General features: G+C 35.3%; 1 protein-coding gene across 1 annotated transcript in view; it reads right to left on the bottom strand.

Moving 5' to 3' along the window:
- DNAJC1 (DnaJ heat shock protein family (Hsp40) member C1) overlaps positions 1-12,655 on the bottom strand; it is a 107,309-nt gene that overhangs the window by 46,890 nt on the left and 47,764 nt on the right. The window contains exon 7 of the mRNA XM_030264540.4: positions 4,473-4,563. Within this exon, the coding sequence (XP_030120400.4) occupies positions 4,473-4,563 (91 nt within the window). The remainder of the gene's footprint in view (positions 1-4,472; positions 4,564-12,655) is intronic.

The following is a 12,655-nucleotide window of genomic DNA, read 5'->3' as shown; positions in this document are numbered from 1 at the left end:
AATTTTTGTGGGGAGAGGTATCATACAAGCCTAGTTGAAACAACTGGGAAAAATACACAAGCTTGAAAGTTCAAAATTCTTGCAGCAGGCCTGCCAAAACAATCAGTGAAATGGATGATACATAGTTTGCCATAATTAGGCTTCAGAGATAACAATTAAGTGATCAGAATATTCACACCCACACCAACCAAAAAAGTGTGCATTGCATAAATTAATTTTCTCTGAACCTGCCTGTCAGCAAATCATTACTGAGCAGCCATATCAACATTGCATTTTGGCAGAGATTAATACTAAACACAATTATCCAATATACTTATCAATTATTTGGACGGAAAGTAACCTTCAGCAGGGTGCTAGATTCTATAAATTTAGTTCAAATTGTTTCCTCTTCAAGTGAAGAGGAAGCACAAGAAGAAGTAGGAACATGGATTGGCTGGTAGCCTGGGACCAATCAAATCAAAAGTGTTTTTGAAAATTACACAGTTAAGGGCCTTATGGCACATTTGCACTTAAAAGGGACTTTGGGCAAGGAACCTTTGATATCAGGGCTTGCAGTTATGGTGGACAAGTAATCAAAAATGGGCTATCAGAGCAATGAGAACTAATGTAACCTGTGATTCTGTAATAACCACAGAAGAAACACAATTTCATCATCAGAAGATAACAAACTTTGGAACTTTATATACAAACCCAGGGCCCAATTCTTCTAGATACATTGCAAAACTAAATCAAGTGCAGAAGATCCACAGAAATTAAGGAATCAAGAAAGACTTAGTATTAAGAAAACCTGCAGATAAATAAATTTTTTTTTTAGGCACAAACATGCTAATGAAGAACAACTGAAAGCCAAACCAGGAGAAATTTCATACTGAAATTAGGATATAACTATACAATAGCAAAATTAATTATCTGAACAAACCATGAAGAACAGAAGACATCTCAAGGTTTACTGATCAATGTTGTATCTTGAGTAACAAGGAAGCACAAAGCTGAAGTGCACCATTGGTACAAGTCAAGTAAGACAAGTCAGAGAATCAGTATTTTCCACTGATTTTCACCTGTAAGAGTCTGAAACCCATTGTACTAAATGACCTACTCTATCTCCTATCCCTATTCATGAAACTATATAAAAAGCTATGTAAGCAGCATGCTGTATTCCAAGCTGTCAGGAAAGGGCGACCAACCAAGCCTAACCAAACCTGATCAAATGCATTAAAGGTTTCACTACAGCTCTGGATGTTTGGTGGCAGGCACTTGGGTAAGAGTGCTGTAAGACCCTGCGGAGAGACATAAATATCACATCATAAAAGCCCGACACAGAAAGGCAGCTCATCAAGCAGCCATGGGGCTCGTAATTTCGTACTTTACTTAAAGCTTGAAAGATGGGGGTAAGGAAAAAGCAGAAAACCACACATACTATTCAACATGGTTGATAACTAGAAACAAAACAGTTTCCTGCTAAAGATTGCTGCAGATACCTTATACATCATGGCAAGAATTCTGGATTTACAAAGCAAATATGTTTTGTAACTGGGATCCCAGTGAGAAATTCACCTGCAATATTTAGCAGGCACCCTTTTTTAAAAAAAGCATATTTTAAAAATAAATTTAAGTTTTCATACTGAATGTGAGGGAAAACAAACTAAGAAGAATGAAAAGTAAGAGAATGGCCAAAGCTAATAGATGTGTTTCCCCCCCAAAATTGACATCATTAGAAGTAGTACTTCATGCAAAAACAGCTAGAATTTGTCCTGGTAAGTACTGAAACCTTGCAATTTAAATTTAAAAATGGAGCAATTGTCCTGATTGTATGCCTATGTCATCTTAGTTTAGTAATGCCTATTCAAGTGCAGCTAATACCTACTGTACTTTACATCCCATGACTACAAGGAACAGGGTTATCCATTGGGAAAGAACCAGTCCCTGATGCAGGGATCACACATGTGACGTGACAGAAGAGGGAGAAGTTGGAAGAAAGTTTATTAATTAAAGCACTTCCATTTAAAAATAAAACTTTATGTTCTTACATCTAAATGTGAAAAATGCATCAGAAAATGTAACGCAAACCATTTCTACTTTTGTGCCTAAAATACACATCTCTCTGTTAATTCCTACTAAATCCTATTTCCTAGAAACCTAATGTGCTGTGTTATAAGTTGCTCTATTTTTGTAAAGCAAAGTTGCTATAATTTATTAAGGTAGTAACAACAGTTTTGGATGGGTTGAGAAGTGATAAGAAACACTGCAAAAGTGCCAGAAAAATAAATCAAAAGTGTGTAATATTAACTTCCCAAGAAATTATCTTTTCATACTCCTTCCCAAAAATAGAACTTTAATAACATCTCAATACAGTCCTCTCCTTCCTGTTCAGCAAACTACATTTTTCTCCTCCAGTACCTTACTCTGGTTTTAGTTCAAGCTGCCTACAGAATACTGCACAGTTTCAGCAGGAAAGCAGACAGACAAGGGGGCAAACTAGCAATTAGGGCATGAAAAAAAACCAAGCACTGTAAAACAGCTAATGCTAATCAGCATGAGATATATGTTTACTCAATTAAATAGACAGAACCTTTATTATGACCTCGCATCCCAGAGATAGTGTCTAAAATTAAGAAGAATGGGGGCAAACAAAATGCACATTTGGTGATTTACAACCTTTCTATGCTAATTGTGATGTGACAATGCAGAGCAACATAATGAAATAAGCAAATTTAGCAGATGCCTTGCATGCAAGCTTCAGTTAAAAATTATATAATTTTTTTTTTTTTTTGCCTACAGTAACATGGATGCATCTCTTGCTTCTCTCTTGGGAGTTTTACTTATTAGAAAAAAAGGTAACTGACAGCTCATTCTGCTGTCCAGCTATATCACTGCTATGGCTGACCAAATAATTCCATGCCAAATCTCAAACTCTGCTAATTACAGGTGGTGATTCTCAATCCTCTTTGCTCTGTGCCAGCAAGCCTACGATGGGAGGGCAGGATGCCAGCCAGTGAGACTGGTGAGGACTGGCCCCTGTCACAGTGACACTGGGTCACCTGGCAGACATGGCAGCCACACCGTGGTGCACCCAGCAGTGTGACAGGGGACAGGGTGGTGCTTCTATGAGAGGTCAAAAGTGACTTAGAAGCCCACACTTGTGTCTCTCAGGGGTGGGCACTGCTACTGGAGGTAACAACAAAAAAAGTGACTCTCACAACACACCTGGCAGCAGGGAAATGCTTAAAACTTCACATGTGGCCTTTCAGTGACACACAGGAACGTACACAATATGATGTTAACAACTTTACACTTTCATTTGCACTTCTGTTTTCAAAAACTAGTCCTTTTAAAACTCACAGTAGTTCACAGGTTTCAATGAGGAATGCATGCCTGCTATTTTGAACAATGGTAATACATTACTATCTGACAATTTAACAAGTTTTTAATAACCCGAGTCAAGACCCTTTTCAAGGACCCATTTTGTGGTAGGTATCTCAAACATAATGGCAGGCCTTCCTAACAAGCATTAAATGCACTATTTTGCTAGATTTGGCCTGGTTCCATGATGCTCACTGAGATGCTGAATGCTATCCATTTTCCCAAAACAGATTCAGCTACTGGTAAGTTGGGAATTATTGCTGGAACTGGATCTCTTCACTGATTTTACAGAATTAAGCTATTTTGTAAATATATATAATGCAGCTGTATTTTAAGTACCTAAAGGCTTATGCTTATTCCAAGCTACCAAATTATCACAAAGCACTCAATGCACTTGTCAGAATAAAGGAACTTAAAAGCATGCACTTAAGTACAGTAAATAAAGCAAGCATGCACATACAAACACGGACAAAAAACTGTTAAAACTGCCTTCAGAAGAGGGTAGGTTTAATCATTGTCAAAAGCAAATAACTGAAAGAAGAAAAAGTCACCTATAATTATTCTGAATGCTCTATTAAAGGAAATGTTAATTGCCTTCTCTGGTCTTTTATAAGAGTAAAAAAACTTAAAGCATTTATTTGAACAATAGCACAAATCCACCTCTGAAGTCTGCATTCATCCTTCTGGAAATTCAAATTATTGTCACTTTCTATCACAAAAATCAACTCAATATGCATAACAGAATTACTAAACACATTATTTAAAAAATATTTACAAACAACGAGAATACAAAAATGCTCAAAAACCCGAATGTCAATTCTGAAAATATACAGTACATTTGAGATTTTCCCCTCCCATAAAGCAACATTTCTAGCAAGTTATGATCTTCTTGATCTAACTGATCACCTGAGTTGTATGTTTCTATAGGAGCAAACCAGCAGTCTACTGCAAAATTACCCCCAAAATTAAAAGCTTATTTAAATTTAACAGCAGTAGAGAAATATATAAAGCATGTATTTTAGAAGGTTAGAAAAGTGTTTGTTCATATACATCCAATGTAGAAGCTATATCGTATTACATCTTTGTTTATTAAGACAGCGGTAAAAACTCACTCTGAAGTGTTTCAAGTTCAGCCTTAGCCAGGGCATCTTCTTTCGCCTTCATTTTTGTTTCTTTATATTCTACATATAATTGTCTGGCATCCTTTAAGAAAATGTTGCAATGGCATTAGCATCCTTATACAAACAAGTAATTGCAATGGCTCTGTTTTAAGTTCTCACTTAACCTCACAAAAAAAAAATTAAGATATATTTGTTTCCTTGAGTTACAGCAATTTTCAGTCTAAACCATAGAATTTGTGTAATAAAGGCTCGAATGTAATAGCATTGATATTTTAGACTATGATGCTCATTGACAATCTGAAAAGCAAAGTGGTTAGAGAAACTACCTACAGCTTTGCATAGACCATGCACCCCCTTTGCTTAAATCAGCAATCTGGAAGTTCAAGGGAGAAAGAGATGTTTTTAATTAGAGTAGCGTGCACAGGGACAAACAAAGGCAACTGCTAGGCAGCAATCATCTTAATGTGAACTCATTAAGGTAACACTAACTGCATGTGCCAACTTGTTCCTCCCTTTTTTTTAAACCAACTTCTACTCTGTTATTAAAGTGTTGAAAATACACTTTTTTTTCTCCAAGGATTAGATTCTAATCTGAAATCCATAAAGCAAATGTACACATAAAACTAGAAGTCCTGTCACACATACACACACTAAGGTACATCTTTCCAAAATCTGATGAATGAATAATTATGGCTTTCTGTTGAAACCTTTCCAATATGAACAACCAGACTGCTGAAGTAGGAAAAATAGAGAGTTTTCTTACTCTCACCCGTTTAAGAGATTTCTATACCAATTCAAAAACAAAGAATCGATTACAGAAATGCTGAAATAGAGAAATTGTTATTTATCACGCATGCAGAATGTCTACTGTATTACACAAAAAATAATTATAGCACTAGATAGACCTAATCTTAGATCTTTTTACCCAAAAATACTTTTTGGTCTTATAACACTAACAGTACTGCATTTTACAGATAAAGTGCAACTTAAATTTGAATGCAGAATGTATTGTAAAATGGTAGTAAATTTTTTATAATTTCAACTATATTTAAACAAAACCTGGTATCATCAACATGAAATAAGACACCTTAAGAAATCTTGAAAAGAAAAATCAGAGCTAAGCAGTCATTATTGCTGACTCTAATGGTAGAAATCATCTCATTCTCCCTACAAAAATAAAATAGTTGTTCTTCATGTTACAGCTGCATCTACCCTTTCAAAGCTACTTGAAGGAGGCTGGAAAACACATGACAGGAATCAAGCTCTGAGCAGAACTTTGTAGTGGTTTGGAGACATCTCACTGATAAGGTCAGGATGTTTGAAAAACAACTCTGACAAATTCCCAAAAAAAGATGAGTAAAGTTTCACCTCTTTCCAAAACACCTCTTCTTACTTTTTCTCCCTCCCCCCCGGGTACAGGAAATAGATCATTTTGGTTTTGTTGGGGTTTTTTTTTGCTAGCTTTATGTAGGAAATCTCTGCACACAAAAGTAATTTTAAATGGTTTACATAACTTTTTGCTCCTGGACTGTAACAGAAGAGACCATCTCACATGCTAATACTTTTAGGATTAGAAAAACGGGGGTTTTTTTAAGCAGAGTTCTGGCTTAAAAAAAAGTGTAGTTACAGGAGTTAGCATTAACAGCAGATATGTAGGCTTTGAGGAGACATATTTGAATTACAAAATAAGTTTCAGCACTGCTTCTCTTTTTGGTTTACCTGAAATAAGAATTCCCTACCATACTGGAAATTTCCTTTGTACTCTTGAGGTTTGGCCTACTTGAAAACTTAAGAAACAGAAACAGCCATAAATGCAATAGTTCTTTTCTGCTGAGTTTGAGACATTTGGGTTGCGTGGCATAAACAAGACTCAGACTTATGGATATCCAAAAAACCACTTTTGTTTAAGGCTATGATTTCAAAATGGCTACAATTAACTGGCATTTAAATTTAACCCATTTTACACTGAAAGCCAATATTTGATGCTAAATTCTGGTGTAAAATCCATTATTGCTTGTGGGATCTCCAGACAGCAGGCACTAGGGGGTAACTGTCAATCTCTCCAGCATGTCAATCACAGAACAATTGGAAATGTGGTTCGGATGAAAATGAGACACAATAGCTGAACAACAAAGAAAACTAGTTAGAAGCACGTAAATGAAATATGGTAGTATTGTTGCTTTATAGATATAGAATGGATTATCACTACAAATGGAATAATATGCAGGTAACAAAGGCAGCATCTGTCTTATCAGTAAGATTATTATGGCTAGTACCATAATAACAAAAAAAGGGGAAACTGCACATTTTGAAGCATGCATAAATGTATATATATAAAGAAAAAAAAAAAAACAACAAAAAGCTGAACTCAAAATGGATTTTGAAGATTTGAAAATCAAATACTTCCCACAAAAAAAATAAGAATGGCTCTACAGGTTGTAAAGGAAAATTAAAAGGCGTACCTGAGTAAAGACTTTAACCACAGACACAAATTTTATGCGAATTGGACCTTATAGGTCAAAATGAAAAAACACTGGAAAACCATTTAACATAGGAAGTTCTTTGGTGAAAAGTTCTGCCTTAATGTAAATAAACTCCTTTCAATTCACTCTTCAATTAGCTTTCAATCAGCGTAAACAGGAATATTTGCTTTCAAGAATAACCAGTTTTGGTAGTGTTAAGTATTTCAAAATAGGTTTATGCTCAGATTTTTTACTTTTCCGAAGTGATAAATTTAAGCAGTCATTTTATCTCAATACAAGCATTTTAGGGCCCTAAAGACACTGTCAATACAGACACAGTCTCTTCCAATCTAATGTTCCTTCCCCATGATTCCATAACAATTTTATATCTCAAAACATCAACATTTTATACTTAATGTATACTTCACCTTCAACACATAATAGACGTAAGAAAAGCACTATTTTCATACTTCTGGGGTGGAAAGATACAGAGAAAAGAGACATAAATACAAAGCTTGAAACAGTTCTAACTAAAACTCCACTTTATCTAATAAGAAATATGTTCTCATTTGCAGGAATTTAGGATGTTTAAAAAAAAAATCAAAACAAATACATTATTTCTTCCCACCACTAAAGCAGCATAACATGTAATTAGTTAAGTACAAAGAATAGAGAAGAGGGCTGATATATGCTGGTTTACTATACTATAAATTCATATATATACTTTCCAGAAAGGAGCAGAATGAAAGAAAGAATGTATTTGAAATGCAAAATTCTGCTATTAGTATTTCCAAATTATATTTAAACTGCCATATATAGGAAAATCCTGTGATTACCATCATATTTAATCACAAGTAAAAATGAAGAATACTAAAAAATTCTTGAAAATATAGTTTCTCTCTTTATATCAGTATCATCTCATGATATTAAATTGAGATTGCCCAGACAAAGCTGAGCCTGAGTTATGCAGAAATACAGAAATTCCTGATACTGAACTTTCAAGGGTTTCTTTCATTTGTTTGTTTTAAGGATTAAGGTCTTGGTTGGGTTTGAGGTGTTTTTTGTTTGTTTCTTGGTTGCTTTTAAATCAAGAGATAATTCATTTATTCAAACTGTACTAATTCTAGAAGTAAAAACTTCCATTCTGAGTAAGACTTAGTAATTTTGGTTTCTCCTTGATTTTTGGGGAGGGTGATAAGGCTTTGTTTGTTTGTTTGCTTTGTGGTTTTTGGGTTTTCGTTGTTTGGGTATTTCCCCCTCCAATAAATATTAAATCCTCCTGGCTTTCTGGTCTACCTCAAAAGAAACTGTAGATTATCAGAAAGAAAGCAAACAACTTGAAACAACTTGCTGTATGAGAATTTTAATTTCAGATTTTGTGATAGAAACAGTTCACATTGTAGTTCTTTGGGGACTGATAGAAACAAAATTCACACTTAAGTGAACTCTTTCTCACAAGCATACTTAAAGTCAGTATACTGAAATAATTTTCTATGGATTAATTTCTACTACATTAAAAATATTTTCATGGAGCTATTGAACCAATTTTTTGTCTTTTTGAGCACAGTATTATTATATGCAATTTATATTAAAAAGAGAGAAAAAAGGAGTAAAATTAAATTTACTCCACCAGCCCACCTTCAATTTGCTATTTCTATGCAATAAAAATTCCAGCCATTAAACCAAAGCAAAAATAATCTTTGGAGAGGATTCTGTACTAGTGATATCAATGTGTTATGGTAAGAAATAATGTTTAAAAAAAGAGTTAAACATTATGATTTATAATTTTCTTTGGCATTTTTACCTTTTTGCCCAAGGGCAACCTAGTAAACAAATAGGAATTGCATTACTTCCTCCTTTATAATAAAAAAATCATGCTTTGCCTGTAGAATAATCCCAGCTGTGGGGAGGCTCCTCAGCTGCGTACAGCCGTGGGCAGTTGTGGTGTGGTTCCCAAGCCCCATGCAACCAGCAGCTGGCTGTGCCACTGCAGTCTCTGCTGGGAATTCCATGTGCCCCGTGGTGAGACAAAGGCAGCCAGAAGGGGAAGCAGAGGTCAGTGCTGCAAGGTCTCTCTGGGACCCATTTCACACCCCATGAAGCCTCATACCACACCAGACCAGGAGCAATAATTGAGAGCCAATATTGCCTCATACACATGAGCTACTCACACTCATGTGGTAGGACATGTAGAGTTACAGTGATACAAAGAAGCTGCCATAGCAGAGCAGGCAATTAAAAACAAATTTCTTTACTGTCTTACATTTATTTACAGCTTTTAGTATTTTTGCAGCACATTTTTCCTCCAGAGCCTCAAGCGGTACCCTGTTAGACACAAATTATTTTTGCTCACTTGCATACACCCAGAATACTTCTTTTACCATCCACTCTCCTCTGACCTGCTTCTAAGCTTCTAGTTGACCTCAGGGTCAAGAGCTTCAGCCTTACTTTGGTTCTCCCAACAGCTGTGAAATAGCAAGAAACAGAGCAAATGGGCAATCACTTGTGCCACACATCCTGCAATTGCTCGCTCCCCACAAATTATACTAACAGTGGATCTGTACAGTAAATTGGAACATGTCAAAACCCTCAAAACCTTGTAAAGCTGGGAAATAGAGAGATATTTAACCTTACTGACTTGAATATTTTTTAAGGCATATGTTATTAAATGCAATAAATTTCATTTTAATCTCACACAATTTGATATAAAGTCACATGTGACGACAGAAACAACTCACAAATACATTTGCTGACCTAATCAAATCTTGCTTGGAAGCTAACTTGCCAAAGGAGATGCCCTGCTGGCAAAGCCTCTTGAGTTTAATGACACATTGCCAATCCGTTTAAGGCCAAAGCTGAACCATCTCAAAACAGGTGTTGAATTGTGATCATGGATTAAAAGAAAACCTGAGGAAAAAATGCCAAGAAATTAAACACCTCTGGGTCACTGGTTTGAATCTATTCCAGACAACTAAATCTGCTACAGTAATTACCATCTGGTAGTCTACATAAAAACAAATTACTGGCTTTTTTGTTTTAATTCATTTTGTGCTACACAAAGGTCTTTATAAACACAAGTTTCAATTGTAACTGAAAGCTCTGTTGATAATCTCACTAGGTTATACCCAGTCCAACCATGTGTACTGAGCTCAAACTGGCTTCTCATTACCGGTGAGCCGCCACATCTCCCAACAGCTCACTGCCAGGGTGTGTGCTCTACACCTACAAGATTACAACAGAAGAAGGAAACTTTATTTTCTTAACAAGAAATCATTTCTGTCAAAACAAACAAAAATGCTTTCTGCTGCATTACCCTCAGGACAACAGCAGGCTCACAATTCAGTCGGTGTAAAAATAAAGACATTCACTGCTAAACTTCACCACATCAGTGTGGAGCACTAAGAAACATGCCTATCTTCTGTTTTCTGAAGGAAAAAAAAATTGTGAAGAATAATTAAAAACATTTTTCAAAAAGACCACTTTTCTCAAGTTATATGTCTGGACATGCAAAAAAAACCACCCTCTAGTTAGGTGCTTTTGGAAGAAACTGCAATTTACCTATGGCAGCTCTCCCTCAAAACATAAGCTCACTTAACACAACTGACTGTTCTGTATTACATACACAGTTTGAAATGAAATTCTTGCACACTACATGTAGCTAGTTTATTTCATTCTAAGAAATTTTAGTTTCAATAAGCATTTTAATTGAGTTTTTGGGGGTTCTTTAATCCCTTTTTTCTTTTTTTCAATATCTTGCCTTTTTCCTGGTTGTTCTCATGAAAGCATTAACTAAAATGGCCTTAGAAACAATTTTCATTCTTTTTTTATTTTTTCTTATCCTACATTATAAGAATTAAACTTGGTAATAGGCAATGTAATTTACACTCCACTTAATGTTTCCTTCACAGCACACATATTTGATTTATGATACATTTTATGTATTTTTCTCCCTTTGCTTCTTCAAACAAACTCTAAAATTCTGTTTTCATTCCTAACTTTAACTAAATTCAATGTGTGGATATAAAAATCTATGTAGTTTCTCTCAAAATACAATTGTCAACTGTTTAAAAAAACTCCTCATTTTCTTAGTTTCCCTCATCCTCGCCTCACACATTTTTCTTCCAATTTTTTGACATAAAATGCAGGCTACAACAAAATGGCATAGGCCATCACAAGGGCATGCAAACAAAGCATTTTTCTTCAGCGAAGGCCCACCTTAATTATTTTAAGTGCCTCCTTCTGAAATCTGACATTTTGAAGGAGGAAGGGAAGTAGGAAAAAGACACTCAATTGGATAAATGAGAGCCAGTCATGAGCAGAAGCTCAGCAACCTGAATTCTCAGACACAGCTGTTGCAAGAAGAATATTCACATTAATTAATAGAGGGAGAGATGGATGCTAGGTAAAAAAAAAAAAAAATCAATACAAGAAGGGCTAAAAAGTTTTGTTTGTTGCTATTGTTGTTATGCTGTTAGGTTTGATTAGTTTTGGGATTTTTTAATGAAGTCTCCTCTGAGGAAGAACTTGTGTCTGTTACAGGCAGGTGCTTCTGTTTTCTTAGTTGGAAGAAACATTTCAGCTGTTTTACTGGCAGGGCTTTGAAAAACTCAGTGGCAGAGCAACATTCAGTTAAAAGCCTTGGTAACTCTTCCCCTTTCCTGTTCCAAATATGGTTCCATTAAATATGGATGCATTTTTAGAAATTCATCTACAATTGGATTAAGTTGCAGCTGAATGACAGATTTTGAAAACAATTTGTTGGCTCTTAAATGACTGGAGGAATAATTTAGATTAAAACAATAAACAACTAAAATCTGTAGCATCCATCCTGATGTCAACCACTTGCAATATGACACGTAATACTACTCAGTATCTGTAGGATCCTTCATCTCCTGCCTTAGTGATTTTACTCTTATTAAAAGCATTAAGTAACCTGAAATCTCAAGCCTGTGATTACTGACGAAAAAAAGCACTCAGATTTAAAACAGGACCTCTGTACCAGGGTATAATCTTACAAGTACAGATTACTTTTTGTTCCATGTTGGTCATTAAGCCACATCTTGCCAAAATGTTAAATATGCATCAAAATCAAAAATACCTCAGAAGTCTCTCTGTCAAGGTAGCTACAACATACCAGGTACCAAAACAAAACTCCAACTGCTTTTATGCTCTTCAGAAAAGGTGATACTTCTTTAAGTATTGTTAACTAATAAATAATAAGCCAGAATAATTTATTTCAGTCACCTGAAGTCCTGAATAGTTTTAACATTGAAGATTATTTATGGTTTAGTGCATTTGAACTCACGTAACTAGCAGGTCACATTAAACAACAACAAAACAAACTCTGCAGTTAAGCAGCAGTGTCATTTCTATATGGGCCAATTTACTCTAGAACCTCTATCTCTTTTCTCCCTCCTTGCTTCAAAGCCTTCCTGCTCTGAATTCCTCTACAACATGCTTCCCCTGCCACAAAACCCCTGCTGGATGGTCTCCAATATTCCAGCAGTTACTGGACAGCTTTTTTTTTCCAGTACAATTAATTTAATGGTATAGGAATCCAAACAAAGGGTAAGTTCTACAAAGCATGAAACATCATTTTGTTTTATTTTTTTTCTGCCAATTCTGACAGGCACAGGAGCTGCTTTTTGAACAACAGATCTGAAACCTGCTATACTGACATAACTCTATCTTAAGATCATAAAAATTATAAGA

This window comes from Taeniopygia guttata, chromosome 2 (genome assembly GCF_048771995.1).
Source record: "Taeniopygia guttata chromosome 2, bTaeGut7.mat, whole genome shotgun sequence".
NCBI classification, from domain to species: domain Eukaryota; kingdom Metazoa; phylum Chordata; class Aves; order Passeriformes; family Estrildidae; genus Taeniopygia; species Taeniopygia guttata.
This window is presented reverse-complemented; position numbering and strand designations above follow the sequence as displayed.